General features: G+C 37.4%; 3 protein-coding genes across 5 annotated transcripts in view; 1 reads left to right on the forward strand and 2 right to left on the reverse strand.

Moving 5' to 3' along the window:
• LOC109622760 (tachykinin-like peptides receptor 86C) overlaps positions 1 to 27,530 on the forward strand; it is a 436,364-nt gene that overhangs the window by 179,814 nt on the left and 229,020 nt on the right. The gene's annotated exons all lie outside the window — the stretch shown is intronic.
• On the reverse strand, positions 153 to 1,563 carry LOC134287320 (uncharacterized). The gene is made up of 2 exons (XM_062848966.1): positions 1,516 to 1,563; positions 153 to 1,450 (listed from the first exon to the last, which is right to left on the reverse strand). The coding sequence occupies exons 1-2, from the start codon at positions 1,533 to 1,535 to the stop codon at positions 274 to 276; spliced, it is 1,197 nt and encodes a 398-aa protein (XP_062704950.1). The 5' UTR covers positions 1,536 to 1,563; the 3' UTR covers positions 153 to 273.
• The window catches only part of LOC109400459 (protein artichoke-like), a 41,470-nt gene continuing 21,197 nt past the window's right edge, over positions 7,258 to 27,530 (reverse strand). For both annotated transcript variants that reach the window (XM_062846626.1, XM_019672963.3), the window contains exon 2: positions 7,258 to 8,518. In XM_062846626.1, coding sequence (XP_062702610.1) covers positions 7,369 to 8,518 — 1,150 coding nt within the window. In that variant the 3' untranslated portion in view covers positions 7,258 to 7,368. The remainder of the gene's footprint in view (positions 8,519 to 27,530) is intronic.

Here is a 27,530-nt window from a genome sequence, read left to right on the forward strand (position 1 = left end):
ACTCACACCTCATTGTACCCGGTGATTGTAGAAGACAAGTTCAAACTTCGACTTCCTAGATGCAAAGGATGCAAAGCAAATCACAAGGATAAAGGAAAAAAGTGGATTGTGTGATATTTTCCGCTACGCTTAACTCAAAGATTTATAGCAAGGTTATTTTCCTGTAGAACGTTTATTAAAAGAAAAATTTATTATTTGTTACTACATATATTCATACTTAGGGCAAAACTGACAACGAAAAATCCAAACAAGAATGCTTATTAAATGCGAAGATCATGTACTTTTGTTGGTATTATACGTTCTCTCCATTTCAGCTCTATAAATGGCCTCAATAATGTCATTCGAAACATTTTGCTGCTCAACAATCTTGGAGCCAAGATTTTCCAGCAGCGTCTCTATCTTCTGGAACCTTTCGTTAATTTTTGATTTTTTTGCAAGATTCTTCAGCTGCGCCGCCATCTTTTGGATTTTGTTGTTGATATCGGCAATTTGTTGGCTGTTGTTTGTTACTGTTTCTTCAATTTGGGCTAACCTGGAGTCAAAATTGGAATTCTGCTGCTTCAACTGATCGGCTGTCTGCGAACTGTCTTCAATGAGAGTGGAATTTTGGAATCGCAACTGATCAATTGTCGACGGGCAATCCAATCCAAAGGCAGCCTTGGTATTTGTGTCGCAAGTTAATTCTTCTTGAATTTTTATATCTGTTCTGTCTCCTAGCAAACTATTCTTCCATACACAGTTCAGTGGGTTTCTAGCTAGGTTTACTTGTTTAAGCCCGCGAAGGCTGTTAATTGCAAAAAGTGTCAACCTATTATTAACAATATTAAGATAGGAAAGCTTTGGCACGTTCCAACTACATACGTCAATATGTTTCAATTGATTGCCTCCGAGATGTAAATAAGTGAGTGATGGAAAACTCACCGATCCATGATTGTTAATGTGATTTATTTTGTTATAAGACAGATCAATTTCAAATAAATCGTCCAAACCATTAAGCTGGTCAAGTTGAACTGTTTGTATTAAGTTAAAACTAAGATCCAAATATTTCATTTTTTTCAGTTGACTCATGTTCTCAGGAATACGTGTTAAGCTCAAGCCACGACACTGAAAATATTCCAACTGGTAGTACTTCCTAGGTTTAATGATTACATTTTCAGTATATGTGGAATATAACTCAATGTGCGTTAATTTTGTACTTATGTGAATCGTTTTAATCTCTCCACCATCAAATTTGGTAGTAATGCATTTTTGGAACTGATCAGTAAAATTTTGAGTGAGTATGTCCACCTTCATGTTTATAAAATATAATGATTCCATATCTGGAATGTTTCCCACTGAAGCTGCATCAGCGGGCCAATGGAAATCTCTAATCACAGCTTCATTTTGGTGGTATTCATTTGTTTCCACAGAGAACGATTTTATTCCGCCAAGTATTGCGATGATGAGCAGCCTGTGAGGAAGAGAAGCAAACGATCATCATCCAAGTATAGCAATATTTGTTGCATTTTCACTTACAATACCACAATTTCTTTCATTTTGAATAAGTTTTCAAACGATTTCACTTTCACTGGTAGCACTGAATGTTTGACTGGAAGAGTTATCCCAACCGCTTTTTATACGCTTGCGTTGATTCAGAACATCAGAGTTACATTAGGGTGGCGCAATATTCCGACATGATTTCACAGTAACAAATTACATTTTAAATGCTTGGCAAGATTGCGCGAAACTAACGTTTTGATCATTTAATTCATATACAACACATTCTTGCGAAATGTAATTTGTGTCTCAGTGAATACATGAAACGAATAATCTAAAATAATCCACGAATAACATCTAAAATAATCCACAATTAAACAATCCCAATTGAAATTTACACCGTAACAGAAATGTTTGAAACCGAAGGCGATGGTTGTTGATTGATTGATTGATTTGTCTTTATTAGAGAGACTTTCAGCCCTTGGCTGGTTCGTCTCTCTCGCGCGATGGTTGTGTAAGTTGTAACGCGGCGCTGGCATCTTCTGAACTGTGTTTCGATTTTGCCACCTTATACAAAATTTGGCGCTAGCGTCATCATCAAAATTTTCCACTTGGCACTGACGATGTATTATGTGCTAGTGAATTTTAACGCTGGCAGGTGCCATCGTGTTGTTGAAATAAGTTTATTTATCTGACACTCTGCGTTGGGGCTCGATTAAAAGTTTTGCACATAATTTTTTTCACCTTTGTGCTCAAAACGCCTTTTACGATCCATTTGAATATATGCAGTTAAAAACCTCACATCCAGAATTACCCAGCTGTTACATTAAGGCTATTTTTGGTAATGTTATCTGCACTGGTAGTTAAATTGACAGTGTTTAATTAACTGGAAATTGTTGTCAGTTGAGAATCATAGATACGATTATTAACTGGAATCGGTAGTTTTCACAACAAAAATTATTTCAGTGTGCCATTTGAAGCTATTCAAACATTCTTCAGAATTACATCATAGAAAAAGTGCATCGAGTAAATTTCCACTGCATTTCTAAATAGTGTTACAATGAATCGAGAAAAATAGAATTCAAACTCGATCACAGCTTCTTTTTTCTTCATCGTACAAGCGCGATCCACCCTAGGCTTGAGTCTCTGCTGCTTTTGCGGCAAACGAAAACGCGATAACAGCTGTGTGCCTGCGTACAGGGATATACCACATTCGAATTAAGAAATTCATTTGGTTGAACCTTAGTGCGCTGTTTGAATGATTGTTGCACACATTAGGGACATGTGGGGCAAAACGCACTCCCCTCTTTTTTCAGAATTTTTTGGGCTTGGAGCATTGGAACCTTGTCAGTCTTATTATTAAACATCGTAGCTCCACAGGCAAACAGACGTAACACTGGCAACATTTCATTGACCACGTTCTTACCGATCATTCTAAACCTTCTAAGTTGCGACCATCACAACCAGAGGCGCGCGCATCGTTTTTCTGCGCGTTTGATGTTTCACAATGGCGCCTTCTGCTGGAATTGTAACACAACACAGTGTTTCGTGAAACTTGTTCACCAGGTGATGATAGTGTGATTGTTCTGGGTGTTACGTCTGTTTGTCTGTGGTAAGTCATTACTAACGGCTTGGTGAAATTTAGAGATCTGTTTCAAAAAAAAATGTAAGTTAAATGAATAAAAATTGAACAGTTTCATTTTAATGTAATTTTTCCGCTCATTTGTTGAATGTTTGAATGGTGAAAGCCAACATATTTTCATGAGTTGTTTCACTCAGTTGATTCAGGGCGATACTGATCGTAGCAAGCATAATATGAGCAATGGAAAATGTAAATCATATTTTTATACCAGTATTTTTTCTAGTATCGATTGGGGCAGAACGCACCTTTTGAAAATAATTACAGCTTCTTTCTATAAATAATCGCAAACAAAAGTGCGTATGTTTCGCCTATAGAACATAAAAAAGTGCATGTTCTTTATAAAGAGAAAAGATTTCTAAACTCGATGGTGCGTCTTGCTGCATTGCATTGTTGTAGTGCTTTTTACCCCAAGCATATTTCTTGGCATAAAACTACGTCGTAAAAGTAGACGTGGGAATTCTTTTTTAAGTGGCAGAAAATTTTTATACTAAGGCTGAAAATTCATGTCCTTTGAAATGAATGTATGTGCAATGAATCCATGTCTTTTTATTGGCATGTTGACGCATTTTCCCCAATTGGTGCGTATCTCCCCACAATCCCCTAAATGGTCAATCTTATTTTCGCAGTGATTAAAATGCCACAAAAATCCCCTCATTGTTCCACCCGTCCAACGGTGATGGTGCCTTTATCGTGCGGTCATAACATTATTCAACAGAACATAATTGATATCCTCAGAAAGAATGAACGCAGTTAGGAGCGAGAATTGATAAGTAGTATTTTTTTCACCGCTACTTCCTGGTGTGTTTCATCTCTTTCAGCACTTGTAAAGGTGATTTAATCATTTCCAAATGGTTTGTTTCAAAATGAGTGGTAATATCGTGCACAAAGATGGTATCAATATACAGGACCCGGAAAGTCACTGTACAAGATGGCAAAAATGAAACGAAATGGAAAATCGTGCTGTCTCGGTGGAATCAGAGCTGGTTACTAAAGGTTTCCAAATTTCAGCGCCCACTGAGTACACTGATACTGGTATGATCCCATGTAAAAGACTTCAATATTGCACCTTATTCACGTTATTTGGATGATTTTTCCTTTTCTTGACGATAGTTCTTTGTTAGAAGAATAGAAAATCCGGTCAGTTTAACTCATTTCTCTCATATACAGCACTTTCAGTGAAGAAATTCCGCAATTAGCAGTTTTGAAGATTCCACGTCGAGTTCTCGCGAACGACTTCAACAGATACGCATTACATTGCTTCTGTGATGCTTCCGACCACGGCTACGGCGCCTGTGTCTACGTAGTTTCGTCGGATGGGGCTGGAAATTACTACAGCCAACTTCTCATAGCCAAATCGAGAGTCGCACCACTGCGTGGACTTACAACACCGAAACTTGAACTCTGTGCTGCTATGTTAGGATGTCAACTACTGGATCAAGTCCGAAGCACGACTAGATTCACCGGAGTAGTGACGTTCTGGTCGGATTCCAGTATAGTTCTACACTGGATTCGATCGCCGCCCACCGTTTGGAAGGTGTTCGTGTCGAATAGAATAGTAGAAATACAGAAACTATCGATCCACGACAGCTGGCGCCATGTTCCGTCGAAGGCCAATCCGGCGGACAGGATATCTCGTGGAGTTTTACCGACAGAAATACTCGGAGATTCGCTGTGGTGGCACGGGCCCAACTTTCTCGTTCAGGCCGCCGAAACTTGGCCTGAAGACATCGTGTCGCTCACTCGCGAAGAACAGGAAGTTCGTGACGTGGAAGCTCGCCAGGTGGTTACCTTCGCGGTGACCCAGGTTGATCACTCGATCATCCATCGATATTCGGATCTTAGAAGGTTGCTTCGGGTAGTTGGTTACTGCTTCCGATTCTGTCGAAACGCTCTAAGTCCGCAAAATCGTCGAAAAGTTGGTCCTCTCCAGCCGCCCGAAGTGGATTACTCGCTTGAATCGCTCATTCGTTCCGTCCAAAGTACAGAATTCCCAGAAGAAATTCGTTGCCTCTCGGCGAATCCTCAGCGGCGACTGACCTGCAAGGACCGGAAACTCCAATCGTCGTTCAAGATGCTCAACCCGTTTCTGGACAACACAGGCTGTCGATCATTCACCTTGGAGGAGTTCAACACTACAGTGGCCCAAATCGAAAGTATGCTGAACTCCCGCCCCCTGTCGCCACTCTCTAGTCACCCGCAAGATCTGTCCAGCCTTACTCGCGGCCACATCCTTGTGGGAGAGCCTTTGTTTTCTATTCCAGAGCCCGACTACACCACATATCCTGTTGGTCGGCTCAACCGTTACCAGGACATGAAGCGCAGTGTCCAGGATTTCTGGAAACGCTGGGCACGGGAGTACGTTAGCGAGTTCCACCAGCGCTCAAAGTGTCAACGTGTGCGGGACGAAGTAAAGGTGGGATCCATGGTCCTGCTGAAGCAGGAAGGTCTTCCACCCCTCGAATGGAACTTGGGTCGTGTCGTGGCGGTATCACCAGGATCGGACGGCCACGTTCGGGTCGTCGATGTTCGTACCGCGAAGGGAATCTACACATGAGCAGTGACTGAATTCTTTCTGCTACTTGTCGAGAAGCCAGTCGTTAAAATATCCGAATTGGATCAGCACGATAGATCAACCGGTCCGGAAGCAAAAGCATCATTCGGAGATCTTTGAAACAACCGTTTCAACGGTGGCCGGCGTGTTGGAGATCATACGTGAGAGCCTGGATCTCCAAGGGTTAAAACTAGACACGTAGAACACAACTTATTGTAACATACACCTAGCTATACTATTTACTTACACAACTATATTGTACTGCACATTCACACACATTTTGTATCTGACCGAAGCTGAAACACACAATAAAGTTAGTATGAAATCGACTATCGCGTAGTGGACACGTTTATTTTAGTGGCGGTGAAAGAAGATCCCCTACATCTACTTCTCGTCGGTACGGACTCGTCCACGTGCGGTGATCGATCCGTTTTTCAGTGCGTAGTTCTTAACGCTCGTTAATTTCCCACCCTCTCTCGAAGTTCACATTCTCGTTTTACGGCTGCGTACGTTTGAAGATCGCCAATCGTGGCGAATTTAGTGCGCGGTAAGTGATCGAGCCAACAACTTCTCAATCAATTCCTCTAGGAACGTCTGGAAATTTCCCCGGAGAAATTTGGAAAAGAAACCATCGTGCAACTTGTAAAAAAATGCTTGGTGGAACTTGTGGAACGACTCCCGGAACAATTTTCGGAAGAATCTCCGCATGAAACTTCTGAATAAAATTCTGAGGAACAGCTAGAAGAAATCCCGGATTGAAACCTGGAGGAATTCGATAAAGAATTGCTGGAACTTTGATAGAAAAAAGATCGGGAGGAATATCTTTGCGAAATTTCTTTAAGAAAACCGGAAGATTTTCCGAAGAAACTTCCGGAAGGATTCCCTGAATGGTGAAATGTGTCAACTTTACATAACATTTTTATACACAAAAATCGTCAAATACGTTAAGTTAAAGACATCAAACGTAAATTTAGTTAATTATCTTTGAAATGAGCCAAAAAGAATTAAAATTGAACTATAGATGACGAAGATATCACCCAATCACTTTCTATGTTTTACGAAAGTGACCCAAACTTTTGGTCGATGACATGAAGAGTTAATTTACTTAATAACTTTTTTTTCAAGATTTTTTAGCTACGTTCTGTAAAAAGCAGTTGAAGCTAATAGAAAATGGGTCATATTACCGCTCTCTGCCGTAGGGGAATTTCCAGTGGAACTTATAGAAAAATTGTCAGTTGAACTTCAAGATGGAATAAAACATCTGAGTAACCCACGATGGAACTCCTGGAGAATTTCGTAATAAAAGGAAAAGTATACCTGGTGTGATGGTTCAAGTTCGTGATTATCACATTTGGGAGCGAATCCCACTCCCAACATACTTACAAAATGTGAGTTCTTTCCTCGGAAGAGGAGTGACACCGTGGGTCTGAAGATGAACTAGCCTCGGGCTAAAAATCTCGTTTATACAAAAACAATAAAAAAACCCAAACTTCACAGAAATCGAGATAAAAACACATCGCAGAAAAAAGGAGAGATTCGGATTGTGTGATATTTTCCACCACAGCTAACTCAAAGATTTGTTGGAAGGTGATTTTTTGTGGATCGTTTATTTAGAAAAAAGTTTATGATTTGTTACAACATGTAGTCAGGACAAACCTAGAAATTCAATCCTAACATGAATACTTATTATTCGCGAAGATTATGGTTTTTTCTTGCTATTATGTATTCTCTCAATTTCAGCTCTATAAATGGCCTCTATAATATCATTCGAAACATTTTGTTGTTCAACGACCTTTTTACTAAAATGTATCAGCAATTGCTCCATCTTTTGTAATCTTTTGTTCATTTCGGCTTCATTTTTTTGCACTCTATTGCTCAGTTCAGAAAATTGTTGGTAGTTTTTCAATACTGTTTCTTCAATACGGGCTAACCTGGTGTCGAAATTGGAAATCTGCTGCTTTACATGATCGGCTGTTTGCGAATTGGCTTTAGCGAGAGTGGAATTTTGCAATCGTAACTGATCAATCGACGACGGACAATCCAATCCAAAGATTCCCGTGCTATCTGTGTCGCAAGTTAGTTCTCGTTCAATTTTTATATCTGTTCTGCTTCTTAGCAAACTATCCTTCCATACACAGTTCAGTGGGTTTCTAGCTAAGTTAACCTGTTTAAGCCCGCGAAGATTGTTAATTGTGAAATGTGTCAACCTATTATTAACTACATTGAGATAGGAAAGCTTAGGCATGTTCCAACTACAAACGTCAATATGTTTTAGTTGATTATATCCAAGATGTAACTCAGTGAGCGATGGCAAATTCACCGATCCATGATTGTGAATGTGATTTATTTTATTAAAAAGCAGATTAAGAATTTCCAAATTGTCCAAACCATTAAGCTGGTCAAGTTGAACTGTTTGTATTGAGTTATGATTAAGATTCAAATATTTCATTTTTTTCAGTTGACTCATGCTCTCTGGAATACGTGTCAAGTGCGCGTCACGACACTCAAATTTCTCCAGCTGGTAGTACTTCGCACTTTCAATGATTACATTTTCCGTATCTGTGCTCTCTAACTCAATGTGCGATAATTTAGGGCTTATGTGAAATGTATTTATCTTTCCGCCATCAAATCTGATAGAAGTGCATCTTTGGAATCGATCGGTAAAATTTCGAGAGAGTATGTCAACCTCGATGTTTATAAAATGTAACGTTTCAACATCTGGAATCTTTCCCACTGAAGCAGCATCAGCGGGCCAATGGAAATTGCTAACCACAACTCCATTTTGCTGGTATTCACTTGGTTGCACAGAGAACGACTTCATTCCGTCAAGTGAAGCGATGAAAAGTAGCCTGTATGGAAGAGAAGCAAACGATCATCAACTAACTATAAACTAACTTTGTGGGCTTCGTGCCGAGCGGTTAGCGGCGTCAGTCGTTTAGGTGTCTCGTAAGCCTCGGAGTGTGGGTTCGATTCCCGCTCTAGTCGGGGAAAACTTTTCGTCAAACGGAAAATTCTCCACTGGGCCACTGGGTGTAATATGTGTTGTCCGTTGTCGAATGTTTGTAATGTTCAGTCTGTAGAGGCCGCTAGGTCGAAGACGGTGTAATTGTATTTTAATAACAATATTTGTTGCACTTTCACTTACAGCACCACAATTTCTTGCATTTTGAAAAAGGTTTCAAACGATGTCACTTTAACGGGTAGCACTGAATGTTTGACTGGAAGAGTTATCCCAATCGCTTTTTATACGCTTGCGGTGCGGTGATTTAGAACATCAGAGCACAGAGAACAGACGAACATGCTCGAACAAAATTGCTCGAAAATCTTGTGTAAAGAAAAAAACAAGCTCAGTAGCGACATCGACGGTGACTTTCCCACCTAAAAACTCATTTCGACGCCATGATGGCGCTTACTAAAGAAATATTTCACTAGCACAACCTTGAATTTTCCTTCTCGGAGACTGAGCTGAATTTGCTCAAATAGCAAGATGGTTATGATTATTCCACTAATTCAACAACTAAATTTGGGCTACTCAATGATAATTAGTTTCACTACTATCAATTATAAATGAGTTGAACAACAATACAAATATTGTTTCCCTGGTGAATTCCACACACTCACTCGGTGGAACTATATTGGGGTGCTCACTTAGCGACAATAGCGCCAAAACTTAAAACAACGGCGAATTTGCACCCCGATTTGAAGTGTGACAGCGCCGCGTGATGGCGACATTCCCAGTTATTTCAAAACAACCGTTGCAATGCTTTACACAACTGCATCTCATGAGCTCGGACGTCTGTTCTCTGTGGTGCTAGTACGCAAGGAACATACTAGAATCCTTATTACTGAACACATGTTCCATTATTGGAATGATATTGCTGCTAATGTTAAAACCCGGGTCCTAAACTTCCTACTGGGGAGAATTTAGCAGTGAAACAAGGTTGATGCTAGGTTTCCGATGCATGGCCAATATCAGTACTCTTGTTTTGTTTTCTAAGAAAACAAAACAAAAACTGTATCAAAATCGATACTTTATTGCCCCTCAATGGCAATTGAGTAATGCGACATGCACTACACTAAGGATACAGGTAATGTCACAATAGATCTAAAAACTGGTCGCAGTGACAAACCCGAACAGGAATTAAAAAAAAGAAAAAAAATAATCGGAATGATCTCACACAGTTCCATGTCGTCGAATGACCGCAACCAGTCCTTGACTCCTTCAATTCTCTGCAATACTGTTGGCTACCAAGTGTGCATCCATTTTTAATCACTTCACGAGAAAGGGCAATGTGCACCTGCCCAAACACGTTTAACTTTTCGTTTTTTTTTTTCCTTCGAACAATGCCACCCGATCGAGATCCCCATCGCAGCTGCCCCAATCACGAGGCTTTTTTTCACTTTTTCATTCGAAGAATGCAACGCGACCAGGATCCCCATCGCAACTGCCCCCAACATGCTGCTTTTTTACTTTTTCCTTCGAACAATGAAACGCGACCGAGATCCCCATCGCAACTCTAGGGTGCCTACTGCCTATATCCCACTACCTACCTCGGCTGTTCGAGTCCGTATGAAGTTGATCATCAATATTAACTTCTTTTCTCGATCATCCTAGATAGCTGTGTTGTGTCGGTAGCGATTGTCTCTATTGGCTAAGAATAACACTACGGACCGCCTGTTCCGATGGTAAGAATCCATCAAACAGGTGACCCCTAATCCATGGTGTGATGCGGCTTCATGCTTACCGTGTCTAGGAATGAATGGCTAGGGGGATCTAATAAAAACCTAACCGCAAGCGGAGCCTGTGGAGTACCAAGGCGCCCTCCACAGTATGGTGCCCTTACTGCTCTAACCGGAGCAGTTGTGCAGTGGGCCTTGTGTTTCTTCGAGACAGTCAGCTGCCCTTCTTATGTCTCACTTGAGGCTAAATAAGGGCGGGATTATGAAGATGTTGTTAATTAGTTTAAATTTTCACCTATATGGTTTTGCATTATGCGATTTACACAGTGTATTCTGTGTATCCTCGCCTTTGGCGTTTTCTTTGCAGACTTATGCAAAATGGTACAGCCCAAGTGGCCTTGGTACAAGAACCTTACTTTCGTAAGGGAAATTTCTATCTACAGATAGAATATATAGGAAACCTTGTGAACCCGGTTTTTGCTAGTTTCAGTAAACAAGAAACTCGCGTGTCATGCCTCGAGCCTGTGTGCTTGTCAACAACGCAATAGTTGCTACACTCATCTCTGAACTAATCGCCTGAGATGTATGTGCTATCACAATTGATGTATCTGTTGGAAACCTCAACAGGAAATACGTATATTGTTCGGTTTATTTACCGCATGATGAACCATCCCCTACGAATGCTTTCAAACAAGTCATCGCATACTGTACTTCAAAAGGCCTTCCGCTAATTGTTAGCAGTATTAGCATCACTACATATCATCTAGGGCAGCTCAGACATTAACTTGAGAGGCTCCATTTGATGGAGAACTTAAGTAGTACAGATCTTGCATTACTTAACATAGGCAACCGCCCAACCAAGGTTGTTAATCGATAAATTATCGTTATCGCCGATAACGATAATTGTGTTCAACGTTATCGCTCACTGCGATGATGATAAATTATCGCAGGATTTATCGTCGTTCGATAATTCAACGCTAGTTAACTGAAGTTAACTTTGGAAATTTTGATCATAGCAATATTGGTCGAAAACATTTGACGTCTGTAAAGCTGCTTGAACAAGTGCTTAACCCTGTTGGGGTTCAATCGGATATTCTGCCAGGGATTTTAGCGGGCATTTCGTGTCATTCTGTCAAGAATCCACCAGGGATTCCATCGGAAATCTTGCCAGGCATATCAACAATAATTTGCCGTCATTTCAACAAAATGTCCACAGGGACTTCTTCGGGAATTTTTTCCGGAATTTGTTCGATGATTCCTTCGGAAATCCCATCATAATCCCTGGCGGAATCGTACAGGGGATACTCAAAATAACTGGGACAGGTAAAATTTTCACTTTTCAAAAAATGTTCAACTCGCTGTAACTTTTTGAAAAGGGCATCAAATATTCTCAAATTTTTACTGTAAGTTCATCAACTAGTTGTGTATCAGTGGTTCAAATTTGGAAAAGATCGGGCTATTCTTCACGAAGATATAAAGATTCTTGAAAAGGGTATAATTATTCGATAGCCAACTTTGAGCTTTTATATCTCCGGGTTCAATGAACTGATTGCAATGAAATTTTGACCATTCATGACTTATATGATGAACTCTTAAAAACGTTTAACTTTACTTTTAATTTTTAACAAGAGAAAAAGTTATAACGATTTCATTCATTTCACGATTTTTTAGTAAATTCACCAATTTCTAATATGCATCCCATTACTTTCTCAATTTATTAGCGGCTATGTTGTAACTTTCCTTCAAAACACATTTATATATAAGTCATTTAGAGGGAAATTAATTGAACTATAATTTGCATCTTGAATTTTGAAACGATGTTGAAGTTTTGGATAATTTGGTGTTTTATTAGAAAAATAATCTAATCGTTATAACTTTCTTCCGTGTTAAGAATTTTAAGTTAAGTCAAAGGTTTTTCATAGCTCATTATACAAGTCATGAATGGTCAAAATTTCATTGCATTCGGTTCATTGAATCCGGAGATATAACAGCTCAAAGTTGGCTATCGGATAATTTTACATTTTTCTAAAATCTTCATAACTCCGCCGACAATGGTCCGATCTTCTCCAAAATTGGACTACTGATACACAACTAGTTAATGAACTTACAGTAAAAAATTGAGAATATTTGATGCACTTTTCGAAAAGTTACAGCGAGTTGAACATTTTTTGAAAAGTGAAAATTTTACCTGTCCCAGTTATTTTGAGTAACCCCTGTATATTTCGCCAGGAACTTCATCGCGAAATTTTCTGCGAATTTATGCAATAATTCCTCGCATTTCATCGGATGTTCTGCCAGGGACCCTAACGATTTCTCTTACGATTCCATAAGGAATTTTCCCAGAGGTTGTCTAGATTTTTTTTTTCCCAAAGGTCATCTGGAATTCCTAAAACCATTTTTGTATAAATGCCTTCGAAGACTCCACCGGCTCCTGTTGATCACAGTATTGAACAAACGATTTTTCTTCCAGGCATTCATAAACCCCGTAGACCAAAACTAGCAGATTGTTATGCGTATTAATTTCCTTTAGGTTATGACTTAAAAAAAAACAACATGTTCATACTTAAGTCATGTACATGGACGGGAACATTTGTTGACTGAAGTAAAAAAAAATCACCACTCCAACGATTTCTTTACTTGGCATTCAACAGTTAACTCGATAATTTTCGATAAATTATCGAAGAAACGATAACGATAACGATAATGTAACGTACTTTTTATCGTTAACGACGGTTTATCGAAAAACTGTCAACGAGGTCATAGTTGGCGTTAAATTATCGGCGATAATTTATCGATTTACAACCTTGCGCCCAACCTTCATGGTATCTGCTAGAGAGGAAGTGTAAAGACATAACGCTTTGCTCTAGTAGAATTACCTGACCAATTGGCATGTGTCAGATGAAGAATCTTTATCTGACCATCGCTACATCTTTTTTGAACATATAAATGTTACGTCGCAAACATTGCGTTTCAGAAATTCCCGGTCAACAAACTGGGATCTTTTTACTGATTTGGTTGCGGCCAAATTTCATGGAAACTCACAATCCATTGACACTCCAAGTGATTAAGATGATGCCGTTGATACTACAACGACCTTCATCATGGAAGCTTTTAAAGAAGCATGCCCTCTACGGTCTGTGAAGATCACAAGAGGAACCCCTTGGTGGAACTCTGATCTGGCGAGACTCAGGAAACAATGTAGAAAGAGTTGGAACAGACGACGTTCGGCTGGTTCGGAGGCTTTCATGTCGGCTCGCAAGGCCTACAGGAAAGCTCTCCGGTCTGTTGAACGATCCGGCTGGAAAAAACCTTTGTACAAATGTTTCCAGTTTGCGTGAAGTCAGTCGGTTAAACACAATACTTGCGAAATCTAAGGATTTCCGGGTGAACGAACTTCGTTAGCCAAATGGCGATCTGACTTCCTCTGATGAGGAAGTTCTGGAATGCTTATTCAGCACACACTTCCCTGGATGTGTGGATATTACATCTTCGGATGAACCTGATGTCCTTTCTTGTAGTTATGATTCTTTAGCTTTGGCTCGGAGTATTGTAACTATAGAATCGATTGAGTGGGCTCTTAATAGCTTTGCTCCTTTCAAATTTCCTGGGGCAGATGGGATTTATCCTATTTTGCTTCAGAAGGGATTTGATTATTTCAAACATGTTTTGAAAAAAAAACTACGTGTTTGCAGTTTTGCTACATGGTATATTCCCAAATCCTGGCGGGATATTACTGTAAAGTTTATTCCAAAAGTGGGTCGTGCGTCGTATGAAGAAGCAAAGAGTTGCAGACCTATCAGGTTGACCTCTTTTCTTCTGAAATGCTTAGAACGCATTGTGGATCATCATATCCGTGATGTTCATCTGGCCAACGTGCCTCTTCATGTGAACCAACATGCCTACCAATCTGGTAAGTCCACTGTGACCTTGTGTAAACACAAGGTTGTTTACGATATCGAGAAAGCATTCGCTTAAAAGCAATCTTGTTTGGGTGTTTTCTTAGATATCGAGGGTGCCTTTGACAATGTGCCTTTCGATGCCATATTGGAAGCCGCACGGAGTCATGGTATATCTCCAATGATTTCCAATTGGATTCATCAAAAGCTCAAAAACCGATATCTCTTCTCGACATTGCGTCTAGCAGGGATTAGGAAATTGAGTGTTTGCGGATGCCCCCAAGGGGGAGTCTTGTCACCGCTTTTGGGTATTTTTTTGCCGACGACTATCTAACATTGTTAGTTGGTATGTGCATCAGCACCCTCTTCGACCTGATATAAAGCGCCCTTCAAGTAGTCGAGGGTTGGTGTCGCCAATATGGCCTTTCGGTTAATCCGAGTAAACATCTATTGTTCTTTTTACGGAAAAGCGCAACCGTAATGGCGTTCGACCTTTACGTCTCTTTGATTCTGAATTCGATGTGACTGAACAGGTAAAGTACGTTGGAGTCATTCTTGATTCAGAGCTTTCCTGTACACCTCATATTAAGTTCAGAATCAAAAAAGCTTGTACGGCCTTCGGGCAATGCCGGCGAACCTTTGATACTACTTGTGGTCTAAAACCCAAGTATATATCACACAACTGTTGTTCGGTTGCCGGGGCCCGTGGCGTAGTTGGTCACACGTTCGCTTCATATGCGGATGGTCATGGGTTTGATTCCCAGCCCCGGCACTTGCAATTCTTGCAATTTTTCGGCAGTTGCTCTTCACCGAGAGCGGCAGACACTGACCCTCTTCTGAGCCCCATGGCTCAAACGGACCCGGATACCTGGACATCGGCGAACTGCTACTCATAATGGACCCCCAATCGGACTGGAAAGGAACAACGGCCACCTACCATCCTTGTGCTCATCATTCTACCATGTAGAGTAGAAAAGTGAAAGCAGCAGAAAGGCAACCAGTTCGATAAAGTATAATAGAATACATCTAGGCACTGTACAATACTGTAGGTACAGCTGTCAATTGATATCGCTCACGTAGTGCCCTAGTGGACAATAGAGCTGTAAATTAGGTTAAGTGATTAAGAATAAAAAAAAAACTGTTGTTCGAACAATATTGGCCTATGGATGTCTTGTGTGGTGGCAAAAGGATGAAATTCATATAGTTCATCCCATTCCAACGATTTTCCTTCTCCAATTCCACCAGCCAGCGTGAAACACAATTTATCCATCGAGGCTTACCGAGTTAGATAAATACAATAAGTGCTGAAAAAATGAATGAATTCTGGAAGAATTCCTGGAGCAATTTGAGGAGGAATTCCTTAAGGAGTTTCTGAAGGGATTCTTGCAGGAATTCTTGCAGATCATCCTGGGGGAATTCCTTGTGGAATCCGTGGAGGAATTCCGGGAGGATTTCCTTGTGGAATTCGTGGAGGAATTCTGGGAGGATTTCCTGGAGAATTTCCTGGAAGAATACCTGAAGGAATTGGTTGAGGAATTTCTGGAAGACTCTCTGGAGGAAGCTCCGGAAAATTCCTGTAGAAATTACTGGTGGAATCTCTGGAGAATACCTGGAGGAATTTCTAGAGGAATTACTGGAGAAACCGTCCAGTAGGGATTCCTTAAGGAATCCGTGGATGCATTCCAGAAAAAAATACCTGGGAGATTTTCAGAAGGAATCCTTGAAGGTCCTTCTGGAGGTATTAGTAAATGAATGCTTGGAAGAATTCCTTGACGAAGCTCTGGAAAACTCCTGAAGGAATCCCTGCAAAAAATCATGGAGGAATTATTAGGGAAATTCCTGTAAAATTTCCTGGAACAATTTTTGAAGAAATTGCTGGAGAAATTCTTGAGAAAATTTCTTGAGGAATTCCAGGAGATATTCACCTGGAGGAATTTCTGGAGGAATCTCTGGAGGATTATCGAGAGGGATTTCTGGAGGAATTAGAGGAGGAATTCCTGCAGACAAGGGCAAAAACTTCCCTTCTGCCACGGGCCTGCCTGGAGAGATCCGTGGAGGCATTCCCGAAGGTTACCCTGGAAGGGTTTTAGAAGGAATTCTTGAAGGCATTACTTACGAAATACTTGAAAAATTCCTGAAAGAATTCCATGAGGAGTTTCAGGAGGAATTTTTGAAGGATTTTCTGATGAATTTCCTGGAGGAATATGTTGAAGGTATTGCTGGAGAAATTCCGGCAGGAGGTATCCGTGGAGGAATTTCAGGATAAATCACTGAAGGAGTTTCAGGAGGAAGCCCAGGAGGAATTTCCGGAGAAATTCCTGGAAACATTTCTAAAGGAGTCCGTGGAGGAATTCCTGAAGGAACAAGAACCCCTGGTGAAATCCCCGGAGGCATTCCTAAGGAAATCCTTGGAAGAAATTTAGGAGCAAGCTCTGGAATATTCCTGGTGAAATTCCTGAAGGAATCCCTGAAGTAATTCCACTCTGGAAGGATTACAGGAGGAATCCTTGAAGGAACTTCTGGAGCAATCCGTGAAAGAATTCTTAGAGGAATGTATGGAGGAATTCCTGAAGATTTCCTGGAGAAATTTGTGGAAATCCTCAAGGTTGTTTAAGAGACATTTCCCATGTAATTTCAGGAGGAATTCCTGGATGAGTTCATTGACGAATCCCTGGAGGAATTCCTGGAGAAATCTCTGCAGTAATCTCTGTAGGTATCCCAAGAAGAGTCCCAAGCGGAATTCATGGAAGAATTTCAGTGGGAATCTCTGAAGGAATTTCTGGACGAATTCCTTAGGAAATCCTTGGAAAAATTCCTGAAGGAATCCGTAGCAAAATTTTTGGAGGCCTTTCTGGAGGAATCCATGCAGGCATTCCAGGAGGCCTTTCTGGAGGATTTCATGGAGGAATTCCTGAAGAAATCATCGGAGGAATTACAGGATGGATCCATTAGAGGAAATTTAGGAAGAATTCCTGGAGTAATCCGTGAAGGAATCCGTAGAAAAATTCCTTTAGGAATCCGTGGAGGTATTTCTGGAGGAATCCGTCGAGGAGTTCCTAGAGCAGGGGTTTTCAGACCATTTTCCACGCGGTGAACTTTTTGGTAACGAGCTGCCATGCGATGCACTTGATCAAAAAATTAAAAAAAAGTTTGATGGTTGTTGAAAATGTTAATGTGCTCTCTAAAGTGAGCACGTCGAAATGGTTTTGACAATGTTGAGTAATTCTAAGAAATTTATGGACTATGATTTGGTTTATGGCGAAATTTGTGTCTGGCTAATAGTGAAATTTCAGTGGATATCTGACGAGACTTTGAACGAAGCCCCGTGATGATCAGTGGCGGTTTCTAGAGAAGTCTGAAGAAAAAAAATATTCAAACTTTTCGACTGTTGTTAGAACTGGTTAACTTTTTGAATATCTGAGCATAAATTTCACTAAAATGTTCAAAATTCTCGCCGTTTTCTTTTTGAGATTCTAAGTGAAGTTATTGAAAATACGTTCAGTCATATTTTGAATGATTTGTTAGATTTTTTTTCATAATCTATCTAGATGGTAGCTTTTTCTCTAAATTCTTTGGGATTTCATTTTGGGTTTCATTATACATTTATCGGCTTGCCGTTGAGACGCTTCGCTCTCATTTTCTTCAAGATTTTCCAAATTAAATAGTTCAAATGAAATATTCATGTTCATGGCGCATGGTTTCGCGGTGCACCAAACCAAATGCACCGCGGTGCATGATCTGTAAACCCCAGTCCAAGAGGAATCAGAGAAGAAATTTCTGAATAAATAACTCAGTCAACCAGTGATCGTATAAGTGTCACATAAGATGTTAAAGTGGAGGCGATATGCGTACATTTAGCATGCGCCTAAATGGACGCATACACGCATATGGCCTCCACTTTATCATCTTATGCAACATCTTATACGATTACTGGTTGTCTGGGAAGTGGAGGAATTCCTGGAGGGTTTACTCAAAGAATTCCTTGAGGAATTACTACAGGAAGGAATTCTTGGCGAAATTCCTGGATGAATTTATGGATGAATTCCTGGAGGAATTTCTGAAGGATTTTCTGGAGGAATTGATGGAGTAATTTCTGGAGGATTCCATGGAGGAATTCTTTGAGGATTTTCTGGAGAAATTTTAGAAACCTTCCTGGAAGAACTCCTGGAGGAATGTCTGGAGAAACTCCTGAAAGAATCTCTGGTGGAATTCGTGAAGATTTTTTTCAGATCTGAAGAAATTCTTGGAGGAATTCCTAGAAAAATTCCTGAGAAAATTGCTGGAGGAATCCCTGGATGAATTTACTCTAGGAATTTCTGGACGAGTTCCGAGAGCAATTTCTTGATAATTTTCTGAAGGAATTCGTAAATTTTCTGGAAGAATTCCTGGAGTACATCGTGGAGGAGCTCGTGGAGAGAATCCTGGAGGATTTTGCTGTAGGCAACTCTGGAAGAATTCCTAGAACAGTCCCTGGAGAAATTCCTGACGAAATTTCTGGAAGAATCGCTGGAGGAATTTATGGGGTATTCATGAAGGAATTTCTGGAGGTATCCTTTGAGAATTTTTTTTATAGAAATGTTTGAGGCTTTCCTGGAGAACCTACTGGAGAAATTTTCGGAGGAATCCCGGAGGAATTTCTGAAGGAATCCTAGGAGGAATTTCTGGAAGAATCCCTGGAGGAATGCCTTGAGGAATTCCTGGAGAAATCCTGTAGAAATTTTTGGAGAAATTCCTGGAGGAATTCATAAACGAATCCTTAAAGAAATTTCTTGATAATTTTATGGAAAAAATCATTAAGGAAATTCCTAGTGGAAATCCTGGCAGAATTCCTGGAGGATCTGTAGATTTCTATAAGGATTCCGATAGAAATGTTCTATCTAGGAATTACTACTTTGTCTATGGGATCTGCTGATTGTTCAAGATTAAATTTCTTTCACAACGGCATTCATATTTTTAGTAAGAATTATGGATAATGTTCTTGATTTTTTTTTTTTCGGTTTGCATGATGCCTTTATCAAATTTCATCTGGATCGAGAAAATGGCTTCATATTAAAGTTTCATTAAATCATCACCACCCCGTCAGAACCCCAATATGTAGTACTTGGCGATGTTAGCACTACAGCACCCTTCTTGGGAATTCATATTGCGTGTAACACCATTAATTTACTTCGCACCATGATCATATCCTGCACCATCATTGCGGCGCCCCCCCCCCCCCCGTAAGCAAGATTCCTGCGCACGCTAGTGGCCATTTTTCTTGGGGATGTCTCCAGGAATTCTTCATAAAATTTCTTCGAATTTTTGTTTTTTTTTTGTAATATCTTTACAGGTTTCTCATGAAATTTTTGTAGGTGTTCCTCTCAATGTTCCTGGCAAACAATCCTTTATAGTATTTTGTTAGATTACGTCCAGACATTCTAGCAAAAATTCCTCCAGAGATTTCTTCGCAGACTTTTTTCTGAGATTCTTGTAGGAATTCCTCTATGGATTCCTTGAGTTTTTTTTTTCAAATTTCTCCGTAAGTTTTTCAAGAAATAATACTGAGAGTACCAGTGTTGGATTTAGTGCACAGTGTTATTTAGTTCTTCCTAGTATTCCTTTAAAGATTCCATAAACAAGTACTTCCCTTGCTTAAATTATTAGCTCAGTGATTCCATGAAGAATTTCTCCAGGATTATGGTTAAAGAAATCAGCAAACTTCTCACTCATATTTCGAGAATTTGTACGAGAAATTCTTCGAAGCAATTCTTCAGAATATTTTCAGGTTTTTTTTAAGAATTTCCACAGGCATCTTCTGTTTAGGGATTCAGAAAGTTTGACGGAATAGCAGGAGCATCTTCAAAAAGAACTTTTGCAGGATATTCTGCTGGAATACCTAAAGGAATTTATGGAGGAACTTTTGTAGTAAATTGCACAGGATTGTTTCCAAGGTGGCGGAATTATATGAAGAAATAAATCCATGGAACATCTCTTGAAGAATTCTCTTGCTGAAGCTTATAAAAAACCTTAGAATACTGAAAGAGTCCCTGCAGAATATTCTGAGGAAGTCCCGGAGCAATTTCAGAAGGAATTCATGTAATAGTTTCAATAAAAAATCATAGGAAATTTATGATGAAATCTTCATTCTAATTAAAAAAAAAATATCGAAAAACCTGAAGACATGCTTCTATAGCGTACTGGGAAAAAAATCTTTAAAAAAATCTAGGGGAATTTGTGAAATCTCTTGAATATTTTCCATGGAACTGATTTAGTATATCCTAGGAAATGTTTCTGGAGAAATTTTCGAATCCACACTAAAAAAAATTCTAGAGGTCCTTGGAGGAAATGCTGGAGGAATTTCTGGGTAAATATAAGGAAGAATACTACTGAAACTCCTGAATGAATACAGAATTCTGCGGGAATCAGTGGAGAAATTGTTGCCAGAATCACTGAAAGTAAAAATGCAGGAATCTCTGGAGGAATTTTTGCAAGGTTTTCTGAATGACGTAATTAACCCTCTTATATCAAAATTATTGTTTTTGATCACTTTTTGTCATCTAAAATCGATTTAAACATGTTTTGAAAGGTGATTCTTTTTAATTCTCAAAGGTTTCTGATTTTTTGAATTTTTATTTTTGAACATCCCTATACATTTATATCTTTCCTGGAAGGCTGTTTGACATACCGAAGTTTGAAGACGAATAAGTTTTGAGATTTTATGATTATTCGTGAATTTTTTTTTTCATGAAAAGTTTTATTTTCTGTGTAGCTTTTAGGAAATCATTAAGGTGTGTTTTCAACTCCCTTAAACTCTTTCACTATAAGAGAATGATCAAGGAAAAATTTCAAATATTAATAAAAACAATGTCAAACAAAGAAAGACACCAAAAACTATTTTGAGATATACAGAACAGTCCTCAGACAAAAATTAAAAAGTTGTGATTACCCAAGAAAGAAAAAAAAAATGCAAAAATGCCCTAACTATACCTCATCTTAACCCTCTAATACCTCTAATGAGCATTTTTGTAATTTTTGCTTCGTGGAAAATCAATTTTTTTATATTTTTGGCTGATATTTGAGACTTTTTTGTATATCTCAAAATGGTTTTTGGTGTATTTTAAAGCGTATTTACATTTTTCAAAAATCATTGAAAAATTGATGTTTCAGTCACCTTTCAGAAGTCATTGTTTATTTTGTACTGAATCGCCACAATTAACATATTTTAAATTTTTCCGAAATCATTCTATCCTAGTTTAATAGTTTAAGGAAATCAAATACACTCTAAAATTATTTTCCTTTCAATTACACGGAAAATAAAATTTCCTATGAAAAAAAATTAAAATAAAAACATTTCAACAATAATCATAAAATCTCAAAATGTTTTCATCTCGAAAAATCCGTACCCCAAATAGGCTTCCAGGAAAAATATAAAAGTGTGGGAATGTTCAAAAATAAAAATTAGAAAAATCAAAAACTGAAATTAACGAAATCGAGAATTAAAAAGAATCATCTTCCAAAACATGTTTAAATCGATTTTAGATGACGAAAAATGATATTTAGATCAAAATCAAAAATTTTGGTATTAGAGGGTTAAACCGAGGTGAGGTATTAGAGGGTTGGAAAACCCTGGGGATATTCCTGCGAACGAAGCTGTGATAATTTCAATTATAAAGACAAATGTAACTTCAAGACATAATTCTGTTTTCTTTAGAAGGATTTCCAAAAGAAAATTATTGAAGAATTTTTAAAGTATTCCCAGGTAAAGATCCGGAGGGAAGCCATAAAAAACTTCCTTAAAGAATTCTTGCAGAAATTTCTGTAAAAATCTCATAGGCACATCTGAAGGAAACCCTGGAGAAATGTATTAAAAGTTCCCTGGAAAAGTTTTTGAATCCTTGGAAGATTGAATTCCTGGAGTAATTTCAGAAAAATATCTGTAGTGTTATTTCGGAAAGAATCCATAGAAGATGTTTAATTTTCATTTCTGATGAAACCCCTGGATGAATTTAAAAACAAAAACTTTGTTGATTTTTTCATGTATCCCAAGTTTATCTTAAGGAATCCCTTTTAGGACCATCTTTAAGAATCACTGAAAGAATTTTTGAATTTTTTGTTTAAAAGATGTGCTTACGGTGAAACAACAAAGAAAACAAATATGTCTGCCACATTGCTCGACTTGAACCCCTACTCACGTTTTCAAATGCACTAAACTACGAATTTTCAAGATTCTTGAAGATCTTGAAGATCTTGAAAACGTGAGTAGGGGTTCAAGTCGACCAATGTCATATTTGTATTCTCTGTTGTTTCACCGTAATATTTTTTTCAAGAATTCTTTCAGTGATTCTTGAAGATAATCCTAAAAGGGATTCCTTAAGATACACTTAAAGGGATACATGAAAAAATAAACAAAGTTTTTGTTAAAAAAAATAAAAAAAAACTGCCTTTTTAGCGAGTGATCAAAGCCAGGATAAACAAATGCAACTTTGTTTGATGTTTTGTTCGTCTGACTTCGGCCTTTAATGAAATGGGATTTATTGATGTTTCACTTCAAGAAACTCTTTGCGAAATTTCTGAAGAATTTGGATTTTCTGACAGAAATTGCTGAATTTTGTAGGGAATCTGTGCATAAACTTTTGAAAGAAACCCAGGATATGTTTCTAAAAGAACCCATGTAGCCGTTTCCGAGGAATCTCATGGAAATACCCGAGCAGAAGGGAATAACAACAGCATAAGGAGCTGTGATATTTTGGCAAAATAACTGAATAATAAAATTGATTATTTTTAAGTTATTACCATAACATATTGTGTTATAAACTTGTCTGTCATAAGCGGCAAAATAACAAATTCCATAACAAAAAAATGTTCCTGAAAAACCATTTCAATAACTTGTTTTGTTAGTTTCAATAACAACTTAATAACAGTGAATTCGGAAAATATTTCAATAACAAATTTTGATATTAATATGTTATTGATAATAATCGGAGAGCAGAATTTGCTATGATATCAAACTCGTTACTAAATAAGTTTTTATACTTATTATATAAAATTATTCGCTTTGTCTCACAAACCCGCCAATAACATGAGGTTCATCGCTCTGACGTAAGAAATATTTTCAAATGATCGAAAAATACTATATTCAGCTTTTAATCCATTCTAAGAGATTTAAAGTCGCAAGATAATCGAACTTTAGTTATTTCTATATTATCAAATACGACGAGCTTCGATTTCCACCTGTAATTTATATACTGTTATACATACTTTAATTGTTTCCGGAGCACGTGTGACCTTTGCTTTTTTTTCAGCATAAAAGCTGAAGAATTTTTAGAATGCTCAACAGTTTTGCAGAAAATTTTTGGGATATTGGAAATATTGTACAGATCATTACAATTTTCCTGGAAAGATTGTTTCAATTCCTCCGATTTTTCCCTGGATTCAAGAGTTATATCGAATATTCCTCCTGGATTCTACAAGAATTCCTCCAAAAATTTTGCTATAATTTCTCCTGAACTTCCTCTGATGATTCCTACAGAACTTTCACCAGAAATTTTTGCAGTATTTTTTTTTTTCTAAAATTCCTCCATTTATTTCTCTAAGGACTCCATCAAAAACTCCTTTTATGTTTATCAAATGACTTTGTCTTAAAATTCTTCCAAAAAACATAAAATTTTTCATAAATGACTCCAAAAATCTTAAAGAAATTTCTCCGAGAGTTCTTTGACGGATTTTCAAAGACTCCTCTAGAAATTCTTCCAGAATCTTGCATAGAATCCCTTCAAGGGTTTCTTCAGAATTTTCTGTGATCATTAGTCCTGAAGTTCATCTTAAGATTTCTCTGAAAATTTCTTTGAGGAATTCACCATGAGTTTTTTCAAAGGATTCTCCAGGAGTTTTTCAAAAGTTTCTGCCAAGAATCCTAATAATTGCTCAGAAGAATTAACTTCGAAATTTCTAAGAAAATTGCGCCAGTAGTTCTCTTGAAGACTTTTCCAGGGATTTATCGATTTATTATTTTTTATTAATCGAAATCTGTGATTTCAAAACTTGTTACTGTTGTGCTATTGCTGATAAGTTGATCAATAGTACAACAATAACTAAACTTGTACTTCAACAAAACATGTTATGTAAATGTAATTTGATTAATGTATATCATTAGCATGATTATAACAAAATGAGATTGTCCAACAATATTTGTTATGGAAAAGCTATGCCTTGATAATTTAATAATAACAAAACAAGATATAAAAACACGTTATGTGATTACGTAGTTATTAACTTGCTATTCCCCTCTGCTCGGGTATGGAGGAATTTCTGTAGCAATTCATAGAGGATGTTCCAAAGGAATCCATGGAAGGATTTATTAACCTTTCAAGACGCGCGCCATCAAGCAATCGAAACTGCATCGCGCTCGCGCTGTAAACGACGAGCGAGGTTTTTTGGTGATGTTGTACTTTTTACAACAGCGCGCGTCTTGAAGGGTTAAAGAGTTCTTTAGTTTCTGGATTAATTTTAAGCGAAATAATAAAAATCATAAATGAATCTGTGGATTTTGTAAGGAAATCCCTGGAAGAATTCTTAAAAGAATTCTCACATGTATTTAGGGATTCCTGGCAAAACTAATAAAAATTTCGAAGAAGGCTTTCTGGAGGAATCTCTGGAACATTTTCTAAAGAAATCAATGGATAAATTGTTGAAGAAATCTGTGAATGATTTTCTGAATGAATCTTTAGTAAAATTTCTGGAGGAGTCCGTCGAAAAATTTCTGAAGAAATTCCTAAAAGATTTCTAATGAAATTCATGGATGAATTTCTGAAGTTATCGTGCAAAATTTTCTGAAATAAACCATTGAGAAATGTTTGCAGGAATATCTAATGAAAATTTTGTAGAAAATTTCCAAATAGTTCCTTGGTACATGTAAAACTGCAATGAAAAATATTTCACAAGACCCCGCAGGACGAATTTATAAAATTATCCCTGGAAAATTTATATTATTCGGAGAAATGTCTGACGGAAACCCTGGAATATGTATCAAACTTGATATTTTTTAACATGTACTTCATTTGCTACATTTTTATCAATTTACTCAATAATTATTGTAGCATTCACTATCGATTTTTTCATGAGGATGCGGAAAAGTTTAAAAAATCGTTCTCTTAAATTTAGGAAGGAAGTTTTTTTTTATGAAATCGCTCAGGTAATTTTCTTAAATAGATGGGGGTGCTTAAAGTAAAAAAAATCATGAGCCAACTTTAATGACCAAGGCAGTGCCACCAAAGTATGAATCGAAGTCTTTCCCATTATTCAAGTTCCTCCAGTACAGGGGATACTCAAAATAACTGGGACAGGTAAAATTTTCACTTTTCAAAAAATGTTCAACTAGCTGTAACTTTTTGAAAAGGGCATCAAATATTCTCAAATTTTTACTGTAAGTTCATCAACTAGTTGTGTATCAGTGGTCCAATTTTGGAAAAGATCGGACTATTCTACACGATGTTATAAAGGTTTAGAAAAAAGGTATAATTATCCGATAGCCAACTTTGAGCTGTTATATCTCCGGATTCAATGAACCAAATGCAATGAAATTTTGATCATTTATGACTCATATAATGAGCTATTAAAAACTTTTGACTAAGCTTAAAATTCTTTACCCGAAAGAAAATTATAACGATTAGGTATTTTTTCTAATATAACACCAATTCATCCGAAACTTCATCATCGTTTCAAAATTTGAGATATTAATTATAGTTCATTCAAATTCCCTATAATTGACTTGAATTTATTTATGCTTCAAAGGAAAGCTACCAAATAGCCGGCATTAAATTGAAAAAGTAATGGGATGCATAAGAAATATAGATATATTTGCTAAAAAAACATAGAAAAAATGAAATCGCTAAATTAAGTCAACTGTTTTTCAAACTTCATTATATTAGTCACAAGTGATCAAAATTTCATTGCATTCAGTTCATTGCATCCGGAGAAATACCAGCTTAAAGTTCGAACTTAAAGTATAATCGAATAATTATACCTTTTTCTAGAATCTTTATAACTTCGTGTAGAATGGTCCGATACTTTCCAAATTTGAACCACTGATCCACAACTAGTTGATGAAGTTACAGTAAAAATTTGAGAATGTTTGATAACCTTTTCGAAAAGTTACAGCGAGTTGAACATTTTTTTGAAAAGTGAAAATTTAACCTGTCCCAGTTATTCTGAGTATCCCCTGTATGTTACTATCGTTACTAAATATTGATGATCGTTTAAATTTATTTTAACAAATGAGGATGATAGTGTGTAGTAATACACAGAACACCTATATTAAGTTTCTTTAAATGTTATTATTGAATGAGATACCAATAAATATCATAATATAACAAAAAGAAATAAAAGAAAAAACATATGGTCGAGCTGGTATAGAAGAACTAACGTGTTGCATCAAATTTCCAACATTGAAACATTGGAACAGATATCAACGAAAATCATTGCAAATGTTCGTCAAAAGTCGTTGCGTCTTCTATTGCTACGATTAGCTCTTTATATAATTAGTTTAAGTTAGGCTAGATCTAGGGTAAGTTGAAAATGTATTTCTGATACGCTGGTGAAAACTAAAGTCTGTTAAAATTGTAATTGATATAGCAATTTAACCCTCTAATACCCAACCCCGCCTTTAGACGGGGTATAGTTTGAGCGTTTTTGTAATTTTTGTTTCGTGGGAAATCAAAATTTTTATATATTTGGCTGATATTTAGGACTGTTTTGTATATCCCAAAATGGTTTTTGATGTATTTTAACGCGTATTTACATTTTTTTAAAATCATTGAAAAATTGATGTTTTGGTCACCTTTTAGAAGTCATTGTTTATTTTGTATTGAATCGCTACAATTAACATATTTTATTTTTTAATAGTTTAAGAGGATCAAACACACTCTAAAATTATTTTCCTTAAAATTACACGGAAAATGAAATTTTATACGAAAAAAAAATAAAAATAAAAATATTTCAACAATAATCATAAAATCGCAAAATGTTTTCATCCCAAAAAATCCGTACCCCAAATAGGCTTCCAGGAAAAATATAATAGTGTGGGGATGTTTAAAAATAAAAATTAGGAAAATCAAAAACTGAAATTCACGAAATTGAGAATTAAAAAGAATCATCTTCCAAAACATGTTTAAATCGATTTTAGATGACGAAAAATGATATTTAGATCAAAATCAAAAATTTGGGTATTAGAGGATTAAATGAAATAAATCGACGTTTTATTTACGACGGTAATGACGTAAAAACCACGTTATTCAAAAAAAAAAAAACG

This window comes from Aedes albopictus, chromosome 1 (assembly GCF_035046485.1).
Source record: "Aedes albopictus strain Foshan chromosome 1, AalbF5, whole genome shotgun sequence".
Taxonomy (NCBI): Eukaryota; Metazoa; Arthropoda; class Insecta; order Diptera; family Culicidae; genus Aedes; species Aedes albopictus.